Source organism: Anser brachyrhynchus (assembly GCF_964034855.1).
Source record: "Anser brachyrhynchus genome assembly, chromosome: 9".
Classification (NCBI taxonomy): domain Eukaryota; kingdom Metazoa; phylum Chordata; class Aves; order Anseriformes; family Anatidae; genus Anser; species Anser brachyrhynchus.
In genome coordinates, this window is record NC_137703.1 from 6,825,522 (window position 1) to 6,850,165 (window position 24,644).

The window sequence follows — 24,644 nt, forward strand, 5'->3', positions numbered from 1 at the left end:
TTTGTTTTTCCATTCTTTTTATATACTCACCTTTCAGCTTCCATCCAAACATAGTTTGAGAAATTGGTTGAGTTTCTCCCTTTACTATTTCTGATCTCTCCATATATCTATTAGGCCAGGAACTTTAGCATTCATTTGACTTCTATCTTGAACCTCCTTGCTGGATTAATCAACTCAGTCACTAAGATAGTAAATGCATGGAGATTTGTACATTCAACTAAAGGTCAGTCCGCTTCTAAAGTTAAATGGTTTGTTTTGATTAAATCATCATTTAAAAGATATTTTAAAAAGAGGTTAATTTCTTGTCCTTAATAGGCAAAGTGAATCCTGGCCTTAAAGATCATTTCTGCATCCTGGAGATGTTTTCGCTGTTTGATACTGCTTTGACTTTGTATCAGGTTCAGACACTGCTCTCTCTCTCAGTGAGCTTGTATAAATTTGGTCCACCTTAACACAGTCTATGCACACACTGGGAAAGGAAGGCATTCTCTTCACCTGCACTGCAGGTGGGAATATATTGCATGTTCACAAGTCTCCAATACATGTATTGCTTTTTCTTTCTGGGTTGTGAACCAGGAAATAAAAAATTGTCACGTGCTCCAAAGTGCTGAGGGTTTTTATTCTTTTGGTGTCTCTAACGGATTAAAAAGTAACAGTTAACACTCTGAGTTTTAAAAGTTTTGAAAACATTGACTGATTTAGAATATAAATTTGTATATCAGTTAAAGTGTTAGTTGGCTCATTGGCATATGATTTAAGTGATTAAAAGAAGCAATTTCATATCCCTTCTAGAAGTGTTGTTAACCCCTAGAATTTTAAAATGTTGAACAAAATTCAATTAAGCTCTCTAGATTACAATTTTCTATATAGCATCTAAGCACACACCCCTCTCTTTCAAACTTGAGAGCAGTAGCATCCATGGAATTGAACAAACACTATCTTAGAAGGAAATTTTGCAGTTACTAATAGTTAAATATTGCTTTCTTCATGACTGTTTTTTTCAATGGTAGGTTCCAAGCTGTACCCCAAAATCATTCCTCACAGGTTATGAGATCTTAAAATGTCACAGTCCAAACTGATCCTCTTTGAAAAATAGATCACAACATATACACAATGGTCTATGGCTTTCCTCGATCTATTATATGATTTTTACAAGGGAAAAGAATCTCAGGCTCTAATTCAACTGTTACTTTTAATCCGTAAGCAAGAGTTATAAATAATGTTACTTGAATTACTGGCAAGTGTCTTTCTCTTAGTGTTCATAGGTGATGAAGTAGATGCTTCTCAGTTGCTTGCGGTGGCATCACAACTGAGGGATACTGCAGAATTGTTCCAATCAGATGAGATGCGCCCAGCTAATGACCCCAAGGAGAGAGCTCCTATCAGAGTCAGGATGCTCAATGATGTGCTGCAAAGCTTAGAGAAAAGCTTCCTGGTTCAGCAAGCTCCTCCAGGACTTTACAGGTATGGTGTTTAACATGTTCTCCATTTGACCTAAAATGGTAATCTCATACTGCTTGGTGTTCAAAACTGTTGTGCACTTCTAAAAAAAAATCTCAATTGAGTATCCAAGATTAAAGCTAGTTTTTATTCCATATCTTCTCTGCAGAAAACATAACTTTATTACAATACAGGGTGCCATTAAAATACAGCACTGTGGTGTTTGTCATGACATCACAGCTAACAAGATGTACTGTGTGGTGGCAACTCAGGCAGCATGACAGATACTTGTATTAGATAGTACAGTAGGCTTTTAAAAGAGGAAAATATTTTGAAGTCTTATAGTGCTTGACAAACTCCACCTATATTTTATTTAAAATTTTTTACAGTTCATTGAAGATTCAGAATTATACGAGACCCTATGTAGCATTATTTAAAGTATTTAATTACATAGCATTGTTCTTGGCTGCTTTTCAATCAGTTAAAGATAGTAGAGTGGAGTGAATGATAAAGCATTAGTCAGCCACCATTTATGACATCTTGTCTCCTGTAAGAATTATTCTGCAGTGTGTATTCTGCAGCATTGCCTGTGTTGGTTTTAAATATAATCATTCTATCTTTCACCTTTTAAGAAGGAAGTCTGCAGGTCTGTATCTCTAACCATAGATTCCTCTACCTAAATAAATAAATAAGTAAATAAATCAATAAATAAACTTGTGGTAGTCAGTAGCTTCAAAAAAGTTTTCAAAGAAAGAACTGGCCAAGTCTGCCCTGTGTAATGCCAGGCTCTCTGGCTGCACAGGAGAAGTAATAAAGTGTACTTCTTCACAAAGTGTCTGGAGCACTCTATTTCAGTCCATCAATGTAACATTTTATAGCTTGACCCCAAGGATATGCTTTGCATGCCCTGGGCTATAAAATGAAGTCATGTATGTTGTTTGAGTTCACCAGGCCTACTGGGATAGTTTGAAGGCCTGTGCAGCTGAAGGAAACCAATGGCTCCTCCATACTGACTATTAGGAGGGGTCCCCAGGTAGAACTGTCCCTAAAGCCGTACCCAGATTTTACTTTAGAGGGAACTGGTTGATATGTTCACGAAAGAGAGCTCAGAAGTGAACTAGCATTCATACACAGGAGACAGACAGGGGCCAGAACAAAGAAGTGAATGAAGGATCTGTGTTATGTGGGAATATAAATGTACTTACAGCCAGAGCCAACTACAGTAATAAAACAGTAATTTGTTGCAGGTGATGGAAAAAAAAATTGTCAAATGTCTTGTTCAAGTTACTGCAAGTGATTGTTTCCAGTGGGCATAAAGTAGACAGATGGTAGAGGTAGACTTTGGAAGAAAAGCAGAAAGCTACAGCATCAGGAGGAAGAGATTCTTCCAAAAGTGTTAGGAACAGCATTAAACAAATGCAGTCATCTTTTAACAATACCAAAAGGAAAAGAAAAATAAAATGGTAGTTGTGATGAACCCTACGGTGTCAGTGAATAAAATCCCCAGAGCTATAATACAGAAAATATAATAATGATATCTGGGGAGGGACTAATTTTCTTCATTCCTGCCATGACTGGATTTATAATAAAAAGAGATACACTGAAATGTAATTAAGGAAAGTCTAATATTCGAGGTTCAACGCTGCAATCTTTCTTGTTTGAACTGGTATGGTGTTGCAAAGGATCCATGAAGCTGCTGAATATAATCTAATGTGTCTGTGTTGCATCACAACACATTGTTGAATCTGGCCCAGTGTATGCATTTGTTCTTTATTTATAAAAATAGATTCTACCAAAACTTAGGATTTCAATGAGTTTTTTTTGTTGTTTTTTTTTTTTTTTTAATGAGGACTTCTAATGTTTAAATTCTTGCAGTGTTTGCAGTATTATGTTTGTTATTCAGCAAGATGTAATTGGTAGATATACAGGTAGAAGGTAAATTAAGTTTTTCACCTTCCTGCTCACAGCAGCACTTCAGGACAGAGTGCAGTATTTACACTGGCAAAGTAGATAATGTGAAGGTAAAAGTTTTGTAATTTTCACCTACTGATTTCATTAAATTTGATACAAGATTTAATAGTAGATGATAAGGTTACTTCACAGTTTGAGGGAAGTATTTTTTGACTTTTTACTCTGAAGTATTCTACTTAACATCATCTGTAGTATATAGCTGTAAAGTACACCTTGTGTATCATCATTTAGATGATGATCGTTTAGAAACTTTTTTAAAAATAATGCATTCTTGTACTGTTCAAGGTATGCAGTTGTAGTTGTAGGCTTATCTTTAATGCAGACAGAATCAAGGACAGCGGTAGATTTCTGAATTCCTTTCCTGACGTTCAAAATCGTCAGTACATTTTCTTTTGAAAAATTCATCTAGCAGTATGTCTTTATTTGGGTTATTTTTCACTGTTTAGGTATTGAAAGTCCTTCCATTAATTGATGCAGTGATACAAATGTATTTTGTGTTCTGAAGCTATTATTGAATAGTATGACAGGAACACTAGAAATATTTGAAAAAATCTGATGTACTTTTTTGCTTATATAACTTCACACTTTTCTTTTTGTAATTTGGTAAAGAAAACAAAACCAAAAAAATATATATCAGTCTCACAGCCAGGACCTCATATGCTGTGTTTCATCCCAGTGGGAAGATTGATGGGCAAGTTATAAACCCCTGAAATAGGGGTTTATAATGGAAATGCTGGCAGCCCTTTAACTATAGCAGCACAAGCAGTGCAGCAATAAATACTATGCTTCATCTGTAAACAGAAATTTAGGATGCAGTTTGCAGCCTTGACCTTCAGGCTCCAACTGTGTTTAGATCATTAAGATTCCATAAATACTGTAATTTACAGCCTTCTGAAGGAAGAATTTGTGTGCACAGTAAAGCACGTATTCTTCATGAAAAAATGATTGCTTCCTGTATACCCATTTGGACTCATATTCTCAACCTCAATCAAAGTACTTGACAAATTTGCTGAAGTTTAGGCATCATTTTTAGGCTTGTGTTTGTCCTAATTCACAGCTCTCTGGATCTATACTATGTTTTCTCTTCTAGATGTTGAATTAAAAAGAAAAGTGGATTTTTTGCTTTATTGCAGGAGGTGGGTTGCAGCCTACTTGTGCCTGTCGACTAAAGGGAAGCTAATATATCTTTTCTACAATTTCTTGTAGAAAATTTTCTTTGTATTTTGTACTCTCATTGCCATAGCTGTAGTCTGTCATTGTGTACATGTACTGTATGTATACTGTATATACGTAGATTCCGTATTCCAGTCATTGCCACAGGGCAATTATTGAGCATAATTGATACATTATTCTTCTCTAATGAGCAGTAAAATTATTATGGTTACTAACATATCACTATGTGTAGTTTCCTGCTGGGGATAGGAGAAGATGCTCTCTCTCTGTAGTCTAAACAAAGGGTGCTTCAGCCATAATTTAACAGAGATTGAAGCAAAGACCTGGGACAATTTCCTGTTTCAAGTTTCATCTACCTTAGCCTGCCAAGTTTATACTGTCCATTAAGGCTGTATGCATCTGTCAACATTTTTTACGGATTTTTTGCAAATGTCATTCTGCTATGTCTAGTAGAGAAAATAATTGAGTGAAACAAGCATTAATTAGGTGAAAAGTAAGGATAAAACAATCTGTGTCTTCAAGAAAGACCTCCAGCAGTTTGTCTTGCTCATTTGTGCAAGTTAAACTTCTTCCGCTTGCTTCTTTTTATCATGGATACCCAGCTGTGGTATTAACACTCCATTGGGCTAAAAAGTCACAACAAATCAGTGCATTACAATGCACTGAATAAATACTCAATGGAAGTGATGATAGATTGTGTATCCTGAATTTGCCATAATGAGATGAAAGAACAATCCAAAGATGCTTTTAGCACCACGCAAAAAGGTAATTTGCATCGCTGCTAATCTCGTGCCACTCAAGTGTCTCATGCCAAACAAGTGTTTGTTGTTCACTAGAACAAATGTTTTCCTTTCAGATTGAGTTCTGTTATATACATTCCTGTCATATGTACAGAGTCTACTGGATTTATTTCTGTTTTGCTGATAAACTGCAGCAGATTCTCAGGTGTCAAAATTCACATACCCCCAGACTTAAATTTCTAGAGATACATTTAAGTCCTTATTAAATCTCTGTGTAAACAAGCTGCTCATTGGATTTACAGAGGACAAGCATTAAAGATGCAAATATCCTGCTAATCTTAACAATGACATGGGTAAACATGTAGTGCAATGTCAATTGAAAAAATACTAGCCTAGTGTTTCTACAGCAGGCAGTGATTCTGTCTTATTGTGCAGACTCTGCAGATTTGTTTTTTCACTTTGAACTCTTCATTTGTGGCCTCAAATAGAAAATATTCTTGTATACTTTGTTGTAATGTTTGAGACATTTTTGATTGACCTAAACCAAGGATTTTTTTTTTCCTGCATTGTATTATGTGGAACAGAGGGTGATTAGATATGCTGCAGATTATCCGTAGGATTGGAAATACTGCAACAATTCATGTTGCACTGGCAGTAGTTGATCACATTCTGTATTGTTATATTATCTGTCATGAAAAAAATTTAAATACAATACTGGAATGATGTTGGGGGAGTAGGATAGATTTGTGTACTGGTTTTAGAATAGTGTATCTCAAATTTTGCCATTCACTCAGAATAAATTAATTTTCTTTTTACTGCACAGCAGGGATTTTACATCTGACTTTTCACCCTAATATCTTCTACCTTTGAAAATTTACATCTCTTTTTCTTCTATAACTGTTCCGCATCTTATAAATGGAGTTGTGATAAGTGGTATTACTTGTTTCACTTTCTAATTCTTCAGTGGTGTTTCTTGGTTCTGTCAGTACCGATGAGTCTTTTTTCTTCTCAGATTCAACCCTCCAGGAAGACTTTGTCTCTTTTTCTATACATCTCCAAACTCAATCCTGCTGTGTCTTACTTTGTACAATGTACTTATTTTTGTCCTTCCCTATAAATCCTTCCTATTGTCCTTGTCTTCTTTGTTGTGGCTTTACATCCTGTATTCTTTATTATATACCTACCATGTTATTAACAACTTCTGCCCTTTTTCTGTCCATGCCTTATGAAATGTAAGTTCCTTTGCCTCACTTCCAGTCTTACAGAAACTTGTACCATAGCTACTTTTCTTCATCTTTTTGTACTGATTTTTCCATCACTTGTTTTCCACTTCTACTTTTCCTTTCATTTCTTCCCACTCATGTTTGCATTTTCTGACCACTGCAGTCCTTGTTCAGCTCCCTTCTCTCCGACAGGCATTTGTCAAAATGTATTTCATGCCTAAAAATTCTTACTTTCTTCTGCCTTCTTCCTTCAAACTCTCAGTACTTGTGCAGTCTAATTACAGTTTTTGTCAGTATAAGTTAAAGAAGATGAGCTCAAATATTCAAGATAGAAAAAATGACACACAGCTTCACTAAGCTCCTGTGTAGCTCATTTTTGGATCTACTAATGGGGGGAAAAAAAAGAAAAGTCACAGGAAATATTCCAGGACGAGTTTTATGTTAAGAACGTGGGAAGGCAAAAAGAAGTTTCAAGAGAGAGGTGAGTAGTGGCCACTATATACTGTCAGAACACCTGTGATCCTGTACAGTGCTTGGTAAATCTTAGGTTAATGCAAACATGGAAGTTGATTTTCTCTTAGTCTGTGGCAGCAGACATTGAATGAAAGGATGAGGTGCTCAGTTTCTGTGCTTCTCTAAATAGATGTCATGTGTCTTCTGATCAGGTTTTTTAAAAACTGAAGACAATCATACTATGAGTCAGGGAATGAGTGTAACTCATACTCGAAACACCTGATCTGAGTGACAATTCAAACGGTTTCTCCATTAGAATCACAGTTATGTATATTGACCACGATGTAATGACTGTATTTGTTGTTTTGTATATTTTTACTATTTTAAGACCATTTGCTGCATTAAGTAATACTGAATTAGACATCTGCAGAGATGTAATTATAGTTAACTTTAAAGCTGATTTAAAGTGAACAAGAAAATCTTTTCATGACACCTGCAAAAGCAGAAAACCGCTATAATTAAGGATTATGTCATGGCTGGAAACCAGCTTTCTCATTTCCCTGGTATGAATGGTAAACCTGGGTGTACATACCTTCATTTATTTTTCCCATACGTACTTCTTGTGAATTTTCTTCCATTCTTTTAATTTGATCAATTTTTACACTTCTAGAACTGCAGTATTCATCAGACCCGTTGTATTTTTGTTACAATGAGTATTAGTATGTATACTATAATTTAATACAGCATTGGTGGCCCTGAAGATGAGACTTTATCCAGGACATATACTTCCCACAAATGTGCATGGTCTTGACCTTGCAAAGAGTCTTTTTGTTGTTGTGTTTTTAATATAATGATATTTGCTTATATTTGTGGCCTTACTAGATTTTTAGCCCATTTCACAATGGTTGTTCGGCTACCCATAAAAATCCTTTCATAGAAGGCTATTCAGTGAGCTCAGAGCAGAGCTATCACACCAACTCCTAGCAACTCTTTTGATTACATTACAGTTTCCATTCAATTTCCATTGTTGGCAGATCGTGCTCAGATTTGTGCTTATATTGTTAAATAGACCAAGAATATTGGGTTACTGAGCAAAATAGGCTATGATGTCTTAAAGTTATATAAAGAATTAGATTTAGAGTTTATTACATTTGACAGAAACTTAATATTTCATACATTATTTCATTGTTCTTATAAACAGTACGGTCAATAACATTTTTTAGATCCAAGAACTATATGGTCTCACATTTTTGGCCATGACAGATAAGAACCACATAGTGTTAAATATTAGCCAGGAATGTTTCTCAAATCTAGTACAAAAATAAGCAGAATTAATAGGGGAAATATTTAATATGTCATCCTCCCTTCCAGAATGTATTACCCAGGCCACAGGGCTTAGAAATTTGGTGGTGAGATCATTAATAGGAAACTTACCTTTGCAATTTAAAAAGTGCAAATATGGTGTGTATGTGTGCTGTAGAATGTAATAAAATACAACCTCAGGCATTTATTTAACATACATATTATGACATAATTAATTTTTAATCCATAATTAACTCTTATGATAATGACCCTTCTGATTTTGGTAATGGTTTCACATGCCATGTGGTATGGAGTTACTTAAGATCATAAAGCTAATCGGGATGAGAGCTGGAAATTGAGGTCAAACCAGTTTAATAAATCAAACACTGGACGCTTCCTTTTGATGCTTCGTTTGTAAATGGCATTCCTCCTTAAGAATCGGATGTTTTACACAACTTATAAATAAAAATCACTATGAAGCCTTTAGAACATCAGCTGTGAGCCATTTGGAAATAATTTTATTAATTCACTTCCCTCAAGTCCTTTAAAATAGTAGCACATCTGTTTTGAATTTGAGTATTTCAGATGAGACATCCTTAAAAGAAAAATAGTTTCCTCCAAATTATCCAGCATATGTTTCTTTCATTTAAAAAACAAGTGTAGCTTAAATCAAAGAGCAACATGCTTACATTTGTTACCAGCGGCTACATTATTTGAAATTTAACAAAGTATTTTTCCTACTTGTTCTTGCCAGCAAATAACAATTTAAAAGTACAGTTAATATGGTTTAATGTATACATCACTCTTAGGTCCTTGCAGTCCTTGTTCTAAAAATTTACAGAGAAAATATTGAAGGATTTTCAGGGAATATTTTATGTGTAGATGGAGTATATATTCTCTCATCAGTTGCATATAGAGTTTGAAAGCTCTGTGGAAAAAAATCTGATAGTGTGTTAAGTTTTGTGACTTTTTCAGGAATTTCTAGATAAACTCACTTAATTAGTTTCTGTAAAACCCTAGAGAAGATCATGCCTAATTAATTAGAGGACTGCTCTTTAACCATGATAAATAATCGCTTGGAACTTCTGAAGACGAATTGCATCCTAATGTTTCTTTTTCTTTTCACTTCTGTTCTGTGAAGTCGTTCTGTACTGTTGAAGTTGTAGAATTGATTCTTCTTACTTATTCATCTTATCTACTCCAAAGTAGGAAAGAAATAAATTTCCTAAACCGAGCAGATTTTCAACAGTGGAGAAACTGTGAGTGGAAGGTAAAGTTGATGCTCAGCCCTTGCAAGCAGATGTATTGTTGAAGATGCCTTTTTACTTAAACTTTACTAAAATACTTAAACTTACTTAAACTCAGTCTTTAAACTAGTCAGACTTCTTAGCTCCATTATTCTTATTTGAGTCTGTTCCAGAACACCCAGTCCTCTTCCGATTACTAACTTGCATCCAGCTTGTACTTCCTCATGCTTATTTTATATCAGCTACTAGAAAATACTAGAAGCTGTTATGCTATCATGAGCCACCAAGAATATATTTAAAAAAGAAGAAATTAAGTAATTACTGTTTATATGATGAAAGTGGAAAAGTTTAGCTACAGGTTGTCATAGATACAGTCTCCCATTCGAAATCTTTTCTAAGCCACCACAGAGCAGTGTCCTATTATCAGAAAATCAAGACTAACACTGTTAGCTCTATTTTATGTCTATCGTTTCTGTTGACAGTAATTATTCAACTATCAAAAAAAAAATCTTTTTCTTATATGCATCAGAACACAATTGAAAGCGAATGTTTTCTGTGAATGTTGAGGTTTGGTCATAAAAAATTCCTAAAGCAACCTTTACACACCTTGATTTTTTAACAGATCTTTTTCTTTAGGATTCTGAATGCTAGTACATGCAAATTGGATCTACCAGATTAATCTGTAAAGGTGGGAAGGTCTGTAGTCTGTAGGTAAGGTTACAGCTAGGGTGGGGGTTTAGCAGGGTGCACCAGGCTGAAACTTAAGCTAGATTGGTTTAAGCTTTAGCAATAACTCTGTAAGAGATTAATGTTTTATGACAATGCATTTATTACCTTTAAAAAAGTACTGTAATCAAAGATAAGTGTAGGAAAATAAAAGATAATGTATCTTGTAACCAGCTATCATTGCAGTTTGGCTTCCCTTTTTCCTTTGCTTATTTGGCAAGCAATCTAGCCAAACCAAGCCTCAAGACACTTCAAAGAGCTGCCAAAATCAGGATTTATTTTTTTAACACGGCCTATTCTAAATTGGCCTCTTGGAAATAGATTCAGATTTCGAATAATTATCTCCTTGTCATCGCATGCCCCAACAGGTTTTTATTAAATACAGACTGACCAGAACCCCCTTTGCCATAACCAACATAACTAAAGGTGTCTCAACTCTGGTCTCTTATGCAAGGTAAATTTCTGCCTGGCAGGGATGGAGTGTATCTAGTTTGCTACTGTTACGCAGTGATGCCTCTGAAACGCCTTCCCTTTGGTTAGTCTTGAGTTAAGTTTGATGCCTGGGTTATCTGTAGTTTATCAGCTGCTGATACATATCCGTCTGGCAGATATTCAACATTGTGATTACATGGTTTCAATATATCTCTCTCTGTAGTACATACTGGTAAAATATTTTTTTCAGTCTTATAAACGAGAGTGCTAAACAAAGGTAAGTGATGGCCCTTAAAAAAGAATAGGCTGTGTAGGAAGCAAAAGTTAGGAACAATGCATTACAAATAAGGGATCCTTAAATATGACAGGCTGAGTTTGTGAGGACTGAAGGAATAGACTGGCATTTACAGCTAAGTTGCCCTAAAAGGTTGGTTGCCATATCCCATCTTCCCTGGCCACATGCTTGCTGTTGGTCATGTGGCCCCAGAGCCAGCAACTTCCACCATTTGATTCAGCAAGAAATGAGCAGTGCAGAAAAAAGCTTTTCCTCTGGATCATCCATAATGACATGTAATGACAGTTCACCGCAGCATACATTTTGTCCTGATGAAAGAGAGTCTTACATGGCTAGCAGCTATAATCTTATAATAATCCACTTCTGCCATAACAATGCTGTGAAATAAAATAGGTAAACCAAGTATATGTGCATGTCAATAAAGTTTAAAAAATAAAAAGAGAAGAAAGGAGAAACACTGTTGGAGATCAAAAGGATCAGGGACCTAGGGGAAGAAGAGAAGCTTTCTTGTACCTTCACCATAAAATTTTCTGAGGTACAAACTGATGTAAATAAGATAGAATAAATCGGCTCATGCAGTTTTCAGGGAAGGAGAGTTTGTAATATTTTATGTCCTGCAATAAATAAACACTCTGTGGAACTGGAGATCCCAACATGTAAATAGTATTATTAGAATGCATTTATTTGTTTATCTGGTTAATAATATTTTGTGTTTTACAAGCATGAGTGAAAACAAACTCCTAGATCTTAGAAAAGTACATTCAAAACTGAATATTATCATGAGAAATAGAAATGCTGAAAATCCCTGTTTTGGTGCTTTTTTTTTATTTATTTCCTGGATAATATGAGAAAAAATAATTCAGGGATTTATAAAATTCAATGCGTGAGGATGCTGAAGCAGCTGTAGTCACAGCATATGGTGTTATAAATGGAATAGACAGAGGGTGCCCATAGCATTTATCTGTAAATGATTTTAATGTGATTCCATTGAGACAACCTGAACTCATTTCTTATGGGACCATATACTGGCTGCTATGTCCTAATGATTTAATAATTACTTTTCTTTCCAAGATTTCATACTGTAACTCTTAGATAGGAGGCTATGTGTAAGTAGCTGTTTAATTCTACTTATGTGTTGTACATCACCTACATGTAAACTTTTATTGTAAGCTAAAACATCCTTTTTCATGGCAAGAATAATGTAGTAAACTAGTTTTATCTGTACTGGTCTATTGTTCTAATCTTCAAAATATTTTGATTTGTGTTAGTCACTGTATTATTTAGTTTGATTATTCAAGAATTTTTCAAATGCATTTTGGTTTAGTGAGGGTAGCATTCCATCCTTATTTCTGATAATATAAAACAGCATTTAACTGTAATGGCATTATTTTGATAAATAATTAATGTTTATGTTCCTAGGCAGGCAAAGGGCTCATAAAAGTTATAAATGAGGTCCTATTAGAATCTATTTCATAAGTTTCTTTGCTTTAGTTTATTGGGGCTCATTCTTTAGTATAGAGACATTTTACCTCTTTCAGCAGTAGTGCCTGAAGTTATTTGTTAGGTTTTCTAGTTCAGTGTTATACGTTCCAGGTCACTGTGATGTGTCATTGAAACAAGCCCATTAAGATGAGTGATTTGTGTTGTAATTTCATTAGTGTCATCAGTAATGTACTACACATCTCTGTTTTCTCATTTTGTATGGGTCAAGCTGACTGCGTGAATTATATTTGTAGGATCAAAATAGTTAAAGATGAAGATAGATACTTAAGCAATTAGGCCAGAAGCTGGAATCATTGTTTTAGAGGTGTAGACTACAAACCAATTTGTATTAAGGAATTGTTTAAGTCATTGAATTTCACGGTATAAATTAAAGAGTCTTAGGATCATTATGCATATCATGGTCACATGGCAATATCCTGTGCCAAAGCAATGGCTGGTTTTTATTTTTTGGTCCACATGTAATTTTTAATGAAAACACTTTTTTTGACTTGTAAAGGCATGGAAGTAATAAACTGGACTAGCCTTTTTTTTTTTTTAATTTATTTATTTATTTGATGAAGCTTGCACTGAGATAAGTAAAATTGTATAAATTGATTCTCGTGAACATGCATAAAAAGAGAAATCATTTTATGTAACAAAAAGGGTGTTATGGTTTGCCAAGCAAAGATAAGTAATTTGAAAATAAAAGATCCTAGTGAGAATCCCTAGCAGAAAATCTGCAAAAAACAGGTACTGTATAATGTTATTATTATTTTAAAGTATTTGCATACATAAAAATAAAAAATAGGTCCTGTCATACAATGCAATCAGCTATGCCTAAATCGTATTACTATTGCAAAAGTTAAGACATTCTGTTAAATTATGATAGCTGACTGCTCATCTCTTTCATACATCAAACTGCTCAGTTTTTCTCATTAGACACCGATTTGTACTGTAGTCAGGTGTGGTGAGCAGGGAATATTTGTCTTCTACAGTACCTGCCATTGGAATCACAGCTGTAGAATTAAACTCTTCTAACATCCTTTACTCTCAAGGTAGACCTCTTTTTTTTTTTTTTTTTTTCCCCCTATGTGCCTTATTTACAGCACTTTTGAAGATGGGATAGGAAAAGATCAGTTTCTATTCACCTCACTTATTTTCTCAGGAGTCCCTAAATGTTTCCATCTTCAGATCATCTTCTCTTTAGAGTGATTCCTAGCAGTCTAAGTCAGTGTTGTTCTGCTGGTGGATTATTGGCCTATTACATTCTTATTAGTTGACATTACCACCAGTAAAGAAACAGAGGAATCCTAATATAGATCATATTGCCAGTGTTGTAGGCATTTGGAGCAGAACCCTTGCTCAAACTCTCCCAGACACCAGCTACCAGACAGGATTGTCGCATACCTCCTGAGAGTAGAAAAGTAATGTGATTATCTCTAGTATTGCCCCTGCTGTTCAAGGGCTTCGAGGGGTTGTGAACAGGCTTCTGTCTCTCTGTGAACTGTGGGTACAGTAGAGGAGAGTTCTTCAGAAGCCTGATTCTCCTCGTACTGATCTCAGCAGGAGTCCCTGAATTGATTTCAGAGGGAGCAAAATCAATCCCTGCTTTGAAAGCTACAGTATTTCCCACAGCACAGCCTATCCTTAAAAACCAACCAACCAAGATTTTTTTCTGGTTCTCAACATACACAGTTTTCATTTACTATATCACAAAGAAGCTTTAGGGACAATCCATAATATAACTTCAGTCACCTTTGAGTGTAAGCTGCATCATATTCTCAAGGACAAGTAGTATCAGCTCAGAAATGAGGAAGCCAGCAGATGTCCTCCTCTGGCTGCTCCAGTGCAAGCTGAAGAAGTTTTTGCCGTGTCTGCTTGTTGCTGCCCTCTTGATGGAGGCTTCTGTCCATGCTGTGCTGTTCCTGTAAGTGTTCCTAACCTGTTTCATGCTAAATGATCTAGGTCTGAGATGACCCACTACTTAAAGTGTGCAAGCTATCCTTCTACTGCAATGTTGGAAACAAACTGTTTCCCCCTTGTATTTAGAAGGATTGTGTATTGCATTGCAGAACACTTGAAATGGATAGGTGCATCAATATCAGGGGATAAAAAGCTTACAATTCATATTGCACGGTGTTAATATTTTGTTGCTGGTCTTAGGTATATATCCAATACAGAAAGATGAAAAATTAAAGACTGAAAAAATTGTGTTATGAGGGTAGGAATTACTTCATATCTTTGTAAAACACAAAACACCTTTTCAAACTGAAAATCATGGCAGAAGATTGTATATGTTCTGTGGTGTTATTTATTCTGCTTCTTCATCACCATTCCCCCTGATAGACTAACAATTAGATGACTGTTGTAGTAATAAGATACACTTCTGTGCTCATCTGTCTTGTAGGTACTTGGCAGTTTTATTACTAATTGGAGTTGCCACTGGGCCTGTCCTGTCAAGCAGTTATGTTACTAATGGATTGTCTAAGTTGTTCTGCTTACTTGTTGGTTTCATTCCATGAAACAACTTCCCCGCTGCCCTGAACTCCTGCATTGTGTTTAAGGATAAGGTGTTGCACAAGATCACTTGTGGTGTTCCTGCTTCAAGTTTCACTCACTTCTGTTTATAATCAAAGGAGCCCCTGGGTGGAGATTTATGATATTTACATGCTCTTCTAATTAGGATAATGATTACACCTGCTTTTAGATAATATTTACAGCCTGCTTCAAAAGGTCTCAACGAAATCAATAGCTAGCTTTGAATAATGAGCCTTCAGCACCTCACACAGATAACATTTCCAGGGAATCGGACATTGCCTTTGCATGGATTTTGATATAAGCCATTAAAAAAGTCTTGCAGATATTATTATAGAAAAACACTGATTTTATTTCATAAGGCTTTAGCTGTGCATTCCATTTATTTCCTTCCTCAAGTACGTGACATTAAAGATGGGTTACTCTTGTTCTGATGCCACATAGGATTATTGATGAAATAAAGGTGCTGCTGAAGGCAGTGAGAGTTTTACCATTGACTTCAGTGCAGCTAGAATTTCACCTCTGAAGTGTGAAATAAATAACAGGAGCAGATGGGGGGGAAAAAATCCATGCCTACAGTCCGCAATAATAACTAAACTTTTTTTTAGAGAGGAATACACAGAGTGCAGCTGAGACACGAAAAACTTCACAGTGGGTGTGATGGGCCTAAGCTCATGATTTTGATGAAATTTTCAAAGACCAAAAAGGAATTTGAAATTTCTTTGATGGACTTTTGTGAATGTTTCAATGTATTTACACATAGATCAATGGAAAGATTCAGTTTACAAAGCCGTAATAAATCTGCAGTTGTCTTTCGGTCTGCCATGGGTCAGCTTTACTGTGCATAATATGTATCATCTATAAAATGTGTCTGATACTTGCAAGGATTCTTGATGATTTCTGAAGATTGTTTTGAGTAAAAAGTTTACCATTCTCCATTGTTCTTTTTTAGAAATATTCTTTACAGACTAGATGAAAGGACAAACCAGTTTTCAGTACTGCTAGAGGCACTGGAGCACTACAAACTACATCAGTCAAATGAGACCATTCAAGCAGCCTTGTCAGAGGTGCTGAACAGCATCAGTTCAGCTCAGGTTTACTTCAAAGCAGGACTTGATGTGTTTGAGACTACCTTAGCTGGAAAGAAATGAGAGAATTCTCTGCATTCTAAGACGTTTGTTTACAACTCGCTAAACAAAAGTTCGACTTGGACCAGAATTTCTCTGAGGATGAAACCTTTCTCAACTTTTCTTTCAGTTGGCGCTAAAATGTACTGCAATGTGTGTTTTTATAAATGTAAAACAGTCTTTTGCACTGTTCACAGTATATCTCAAATGTCTGTTTCTGAATGTATAAAACAATGGGAGGGACTAACACTTAATGATTTTTGGAAGGACATCTGCTGTATTTTTATATGTAAAATATATTTTTATGACTAAGAGCTCAATCTAGCGAAGTACCAAGCACATCCTGCAATACACTGAAGACCTGGTTCTGAGACACCCCAGATGTATATCCAGGTGAGCTTTCCATGCCTACTCTATCAGAAAAATGTGACTTAAATATACTCTTGTGTTCCTTAACTTCCTCAGCAAACTCATCTTCCTTACTCCTTTCAGAATAAGTAGTTGAAGGATGTGGCATTTTCTGGGGTATGCAGTGCTGAAGTTAATCTGGAAATGCTCAAAACACCCTTATCAGTGCAATCTAACATCTTTATTCCTGTGGAACAATAAATACCTCAATTCTGAGAATATAGATAAACTTCGATTATCACATTTCTGTCTGAAACAAAATTATTTTCTCTACTAATTCTTTGAGAGAGAATTTATGTGATGATTACAAGTGATTTGAAAAGTTTGCATCAGTAGTTAAAAGTGCAAAAAACTTTGAATTTTTATGTTAAGTAAAAGGAACTGCCTAGTCTAATTAGGCTACAGGCCTTGTAATCTTATGTGTTACCGAAAGAAACCACTTCAAGGTCTCCCTAAATTTCCAGGGAGCAGTAAGTGAAAATAAGAACTCAGAGTTCTGGAAACATTTCTGAGATTCCACCACTTGGCCACACCACTCACTATTCCAGGGTGGGTCATTCCAACTGTAGTGCCCAGTTTGTTCCCTACTACGGAACCAGCAATTCACCTCTGAAGACAAATCGGTGAAGCATACTGCAGGGCTAGTTTGCATTGGTGGAAGCCCTGTCCCCAGAGGCTGTAATCACACCATTACAGCATTGACTTGAAGTAATCTCTGAATGAAAGGATCAGGAGGTTCAGTGTCCTAAACCTCTAAGGGGATCATATACACACTTGAGAATTGCGTCTTAATAATATGAACACTTAAAATTGATAAACCCAATTGGGTTTAGAGTTTTACAATCCCAGATGATTCTGGGATTAGAGGTTAAAAAATAATTTTATATAGATCCTTAGAATTAAAATATAATTTATTTGATGGAAACAATAAATGTATTGTTACCAAATTTGCCATGGAAACATTGCAGAAACATTTCAGGTATCTGTATGAATGTAAAGAAATGCCTTCAGGAAAATTTCAAAGTATATGTTCACATAGCAAGAAATGAGAGTTGTTTTTGGATCTGTGTTTCTGTCTGTTTTCCCAAAGACATTGGCAAATGGGCCTCTGTTAGCAGTGGCCTAGGACAGGGTACATACAGCTATGCTGTTGCTACATTTCTTTGCAAGTTTTTGTCATAACTTGGGCAAAAGCATCCCTGTTCTGACAGAGGTGGGGCTATGCAATTGTACAGCCACAACTGAAGTGAGAATATGTTCAGTAACAGTGACTGTGACTGCATGAACTTAGACATGATTATCTCCTCAGTTTACCTGGCATCTGTTAAGAAAGAGCGTATGATTATTCTCTTGCTAATGCTGGTACCAAGTCTGTTTACTGCAAAGAGGGTTTGACTTGTGAAGAGTAACATTTTTTATGATAATCCAATGCTTGTCTATCCCCTTGTTTCCATAATTTTTATTATAGTAATACTTAACTGGTTGGAATAGTCACATTTGAGTTGTATGTTTCTTTTGTGATAGTATTTAGGAATATAATATGCGCACTACATGTGAATTGTCTTTTCTAATAGGGACGACTCTTCTAACAGTAAGTTTAGTAGCATTTCTTTAGAGTGCTGACTCACAGTGGAGTCAATGTCTATGGTTTTCAATGATATAGGCTCAGGTGCCATTAAGAGACCAAAACCAGAGATGAACACTTCCTTTAACTCTGCCAGGTGAATTTAATAACTATTTCCTGTCCAGCAAACCTTCCCCTAATGTAGCCCAAAGCATACTCATGCAAAATCAGGGAAATCAGTTGGGATGAGTATCTCTCATGTATGATTTCTCAACCATGTAATTCCTCACTAAAACATTTATCTTGTTTTCTCAATAATGTCCTTCTATAACACCTTTAGAAACAGCAGACTTCAAAGTACTGCACCACAAAAGGTATTGCTACTGTATTGCTACCTGTAAACTCTAGAGACAATCATATATTATTGTTGTAGAGATGAATCAAATGAGCTCTTTAGGGACAAAAATGCATTGATTTCAATGCCATCTCACACTTGTAGATCTCTAGGTTTTTATTTCAAATGTTCAAATCCTATGTATATAAGTGAGTGCTCAGTGATAATATTTGCACCGTTACAGCTTTGGAAAAGGCACTTTTGAGCCATATCCTTCCATTGATTTTTAAATCTACCCATTGACTTCAAAGAATTTATATCAAGTTAAGATCCTAAATACCCAGAGTATTTCTAACAGAATTTTCTAGCTGTGAAACATCAGCTAAGGGAAGGTATTAGTAAATCATAGTAGCTTACCCAGACTGAATTCATTCCTGTATTGTTTTGAAATGAATAGAGCACCCTTAAAGGCTGCAGGATGTTTGCAGATTGCCTGAATGATAGTAAAAATCTGTTACCTTTACAGAAGCATCAACTGCCAGAGACAGTATAACAAATGCATCGATTACTAAGTAATCTAGAGTCATACTCTCAGTGACCAGAGAATCCTTGCAGCTTGCAATATTTGTATGTTGAGATGGTTGATAATAAAAAGCTAATAAGATTTTATTAGTGCGTATTTTAGAGAGTACATAAAGAAGCTAAAGTATAATCAACTCAGATGAATAATAAGTACATGGGAGCTGGATTTTGAGTACTAACCTTAAAAAAGGCAGTGAATTGTTTTTATCATCCAAGAAAAACAAGGCTCTTTTGATATACAGTATATGTGCAAATATGCAAACACACAAATATGCAAATGCCTTATATCTTCAAAACACTGCAGAAATATTAATTTACCTGCAGTGAGATGATACATCCACACAAACACTGATGTAAATAATAACTACATGAGAAAATTAGCATTCATTTTGCACTGCTTCACTTACCTTTTAAAAGGCATTTCAGTCTAGATGTGTGAAAGAAGGCACCACAGCTGATCTAAGTTCCTGAAGCAGTAGGAAGGGAAAGGCAAAATTTCTCAGGTATCACAGGAGGTACTTCTGGAGGCCAATCTAGTCCTTGCTCAAGCAGGATCACCTGGAGCTGTATTCCCGGAAGGGGATATGTCCAGATGACTTTTAAATATCTTCAAGGATGGAGATTCCACAGCATCTCTGGACAGTGGCTTCCAGTGCTTGGTCACACTCATAGTTAAAAAAATAAATAAAAAATAAAAAATAAAATCTTCTTCCATAGATATAGTTTCTCCAAATTGCTCCCTATATTTTTAGTTGTTAATTTATTAATAGGTTTAATTACATACATTCAAAGGATAACCATCATTTCATTCAGTGAAAACTCTTGGCCAAAGTCTCCAGAAATCCACAGTTAATATGTTGGAAAGTTTGTATATGGAAATTTGTACTTCTCACTAAGAGGTTTATTTTTAAGTTGTAGAGGCTAATGCCTTTATCTTCTGAGTTTGTTACAGTGCCTGGTTCCCAATCACAGGTTTTTGGTATACGTTACAAGACACACTGAGAACACAAGATGAGTTAGAAAATGCAGGAAGGAAAAATCAGCTTATGGGCAGCTATATGCTATGGTAATTGTATTTCTGGCTTTAAAACTAATAAATACTGTAAGCATAGTTATATGCATATGCATTTTCAAGAAAACAGTTAAGATGTTCCCCAGAAGCTTTCTGTGGTGAACTGTTATCTGCGTTACCCAGAAATGGGTACCTTTGACACATTGTAGACGCTATCCATAGCCTAGGGTGGAGGATGTTCATTCCCTTTAGCACTCTCTTGCATTTTATTAAGTCTGAGAAAGGTGAGTGATAGGAAACAAATCTCATTGTAAGATGTCTGGGACCTGAATTTTGAGAACAGTTAGTCTTATACAGCACTGCAAATGTTCAAAACATAGCAAGGTGTCTTCTAGGGACATGGTTTACAGGGTGACATTGGAAGCAGGGTGATGGTTGGACCGGATGATCTTGAAGGTCTTTTCCAACCTTAATGATTCTATGATTCTGTTGGAGCTGAGTCTACAAAACTTGGGATAGAGAATCCAATATAGCAAGCAAAGGTCTCAGAAATATAGAATAAACAATTAGTTACTATTAAAGGTTATATTTACTGTAAAAAACTGGCTACATAATGGCTACATACAAAAGGTATATGTATAAATACACGTAGAAGAAAAAATGGTTAGAGCAGAAGCAAAACTTGGCTACTGTATCACAGTGTTTTAAGTGATTAAGGATGGCCAGGACTCAAGCCATATGCACAAAAATGTACTTGAATGTGAACACTTGAACCAAGGAAGTGCCTAAGGATAATGAAGACTCATTTAGGAAGTAGATAGGTAGCATATGATTTAAGAGTATCTGAATCGGACTGTACATTTTCTAAAACTATGGTGCAATCAGACCTAACATTATTTTTCCCTAATTTTAATCCCATTGCCCCTGGTTGTATGTAGTATTGCTCTTACACGCTCAACATAACTGGAGAATATGTACACATGCAGATTTAGGTTCTCTGAAAGATTGTTCCCCCTGTCATACTGACTTGGTCTGTTTCTTTCAGCAGGATTGATTTTACCATGACTGCTTATCAGGGTGCTATACTACATGAGTAAGGTCAGCAGAATTTGGCTACTGTTTATGGAATTTCCCAAAAGATTTTATATCAGAATATTGTTTATTTATGTTTAGCCTATTCTCTTTAATCTCCTAATATATATTATTACAATCAAGAGTACATTTTTTCAAAAAATGGGCAGGAATCTCTTTGTCAATGCTAAGTATACACAGGCAGTATGTGCATGTATAAGTGATCTATTATAATTCAGTATTAACTGAAGAGTTGTTATAAATGTTGGCATGGATTAATGTACACGTTCTCTTATGAGCTTCACAAATTGGAACTGATCCAAGGGCTTAATTTAAGAAATGCAATCAGAATGTAGGTGAAGAACAACATTTGCTACATAAATGCTGTCTATACTTACTTGTCTGCCTAATCTGTTGGGTTAAAAAAGATTATGGTTCCGTTTAAACTACTTTTCTCTGATTTGTTTTCTAACAAGCCTTTGAAAATGAAGTCTTACTCTTTACTCCTTTTAAATTCCTGATATCTTTAATGTTTATGGAAAGCTTACCATGTGTTAAGACAATGTGAGGTCTTCTTGTCTGATCATTCTTGGATTTTTTGGTAGAATTAGAAGTTGTATTTCAAAGCATGGTCCTTGAAAGGAGGTCATTTACTGAGCTGCTAATATATATGATATAATATGCTTGGGTGCTTGCCGTTGCCATGCAGTGGTGTAGGTATGCAATGCAATGCTTTCAGGCACTAAAGAGAACAAGTATGTTTTTATGATAGTATTGCAAAGACCTACTAATTTTCCCGCATTTGAAACTGTTCTAGTTGCAGCAAACTGGTAATACAGCAATGTGACATTGAGTTCTCTTAGCACCTGCGACAAAATCTTTCTACAGGTGGAATGTTAGGGTGTAGTCTGAGCTGTCAGCGTGCTTCCACAGTTTTTAATTAGTGTCCCTTGTAGCTCCAGTCAGCTGTTAGGTAGTGCAGGCCTGATACTGGTCTGAGTGACAACCAGGTGGGACAGATAAGTCTGACTGAGGCATTAGTTTGCTACAGAAACCATGTCCTTAAAAAGTTAAATATAATATTTTGCAAGTACTTCCCAGACTTCGGGTGTTTTCAGTCTGTACTGAAGGTTCTGAAGAAGTATACTAGAACACTGTTGTTTTTTTCATGTAGTCTCATTTTCTGTTCTCGACAGCTGAAACATCTTGTAGTCTATGAATCCACTAGAGGAGAAATAAGGAGATGCTTAATATTTCATACTTAGAGCAGATAAGATAAATACAAATTCTCTTTGTTTTCCATTTGCAGTTTATGCAAGTCAGTATGCAACATACTCTTATCACACATATTATGATTTGGTATTCTGAGACAAATGGAAAATGAATATAATTCCATATCCAGAGAAAGTATAATGAATTCAGGGAACGCTTCACAGTCAAGTGTTTTAACCATTTGCCAAAAAAAGCATGAGTGAAGATATTTGGAACAGATACTCTTGGGGTTTTAGTACAGGTCTGGAAAATTATGTTCTTCTGCCTAAGGCCAGATTTTAGCATTGTGTTCATACCTAGCTGCATGGTAATGTGTTGTGTGTCAGCATTGCTGTACCTTTGAGGATTAAAGCTCAAATGCTGTTATCAGTGATCATGTTATTCTCAGTATGAACCATTATTTTTATGTCACGTAACACCTTACAGATTTTAACTAATCAGATGGAATATGCAAGTATTTCTGCCTTTTGTATGCAAGGGAGAAGCTGTCAAGTTGTGTTATCTTTGTGAAGCTTTGACACAGAGTGTGAGACGCCTGCATGATGACTCCTTCGTTCCGTCTACATCGAAGTTTTTGTGTAGTAAAATCAAGGTACCACAACTGATAGCTAGTCAATTCTGAATATTAAGCAACTAGTTTTTTCAACCATGCAGTAGTATAAACTTGATGCAGTGATTCCTGGAAACCAATAAATATCATGTTGTGTGGAAATGTGCAATGAACGGTTGATTTTTATAATGCATTATAGAATGTTGAGTCTGAATACAACAGCATATTTGCAAAATTAGTTTACGTTGTATGAACTGTACTTTTATAACGTACTGTAATGAAAAGGTAACATTGACTATTAATGTAAGGAGATTCTACGTACTTTGATTAAGAAATACACTTTACTTATCTGTGCTACGAATATGATTTTTGCGGTCTATGACAGTGTTTGACAGAAGGCACCGTGGACTGGAATTCAATAATAGCCAATTTGTGAAAGTGGTTGTGAATTAGACATTGTTTTTCCATTGTTATATTTTTGCTAGAAATCAAACTGGAATATGAAGATGTGTATGATGTACATTGCACTGAATGATTTGAAATTATATTCATTTGCTTTTTTTGTTGTTTTAGCTTTCTTTTTTTAGTTGGTTCTGCCAGTAAGCTCTAACATATGCCTCTCAAGCTGCTGATTCAGTAACGTAGATCCCAGGGCATTAAAGTGTAATAAAAATTGGGAAGAAGGAGAAAAGCAAGAAAAATACAGCTAGACAGAACCTCAGAAACTGGGATCCAATAATTTACTTACAGGTAAAATTTGAATCATCCACATTCAGATAATTGGCCTTTCAGGTAGATGCCTTTGTATGTTTTTTGGGAGTCAAGATTTTCAGAGGGTACATACTTAGGATCAATCTCCAAGTATACAATATGAGACTCCTACCAAAAAAAAAACAAAAACTATTGAACAGCCTGAATTCTATCACAAGAAAGAGACCACTCAGTTTATGATTAAGTAGTTATCTCATGAAAATATGAATTCCATGTTTTGTTTATTATATATAAATAACTTGAAGGTTTTTCTCTACTTATGAAGCACTTGAGAGGTGTAATGAAATATTTTCATTGTAAACAAATGTGTATTTCCAAATTTTATTTCCATTTTGTGTAGGTTTTTTTGTTTGTTTGCTTTTTTTTTTTTTCCTGAAACTGCTTTCATGTTCACCGGATTAAAAGTAAAAATAAAAGTGATACCTTCATAATGTTTTTAATAACGGCTAGAACATTAATCTAGTTTGGTACGTTAGCTCCATACAAACTGCAGCTCTTGACTAGAATATCTCATGGAATGTTAAGGAATAAATTGTGAAACGTATTCATTCAGAATATGTTTTCTTTAAGCCATGTAAACATGTGCCATGAAAATAAAAGCCAGCTGTATATCAACAATTTATGCAAGTATCTGATTTTGAATTCCTGCTGACAGATATGTGCAACTCCATATCACTGAAGAACATCATTGAAGCCAAATGCTCTTTGCCTAGGTATGAAAATCTTCTGTGGCTCTGCCCATGAGATTGGACCATTATTTTCTTTCACAGATTTTTTTCTGAACAATAAAGTTTATATACGTATATATATATACACATTTGACATATTGTAACAGTTTCAAGTAGTCAGGCTTGGTATAGAACAGATTTGTCTGAGAGAATGGGAATATAAAAAAAAAAATCACTGTTTTCTTTTCAGATTGCTATAGCATCTT

General features: G+C 35.4%; 1 protein-coding gene across 16 annotated transcripts in view; it reads left to right on the forward strand.

The window, feature by feature from the left end:
• NAALADL2 (N-acetylated alpha-linked acidic dipeptidase like 2) overlaps nt 1-24,332 on the forward strand; it is a 438,404-nt gene extending 414,072 nt beyond the window's left edge. For 15 of the 16 annotated variants that reach the window (XM_080604240.1, XM_080604236.1, XM_080604232.1 and 12 more), the window contains 2 exons: nt 1,257-1,464; nt 15,972-24,332. In XM_080604240.1, the coding sequence (XP_080460366.1) occupies nt 1,257-1,464; nt 15,972-16,170 (407 nt within the window). In that variant the 3' untranslated portion in view covers nt 16,171-24,332. Of the gene's footprint in view, nt 1-1,256; nt 1,465-15,971 lie in introns of those variants that run through there. The other variant, XR_013954885.1, reaches the window with a different exon arrangement.
• Nucleotides 24,333-24,644: the final 312 nt, after the last annotated feature.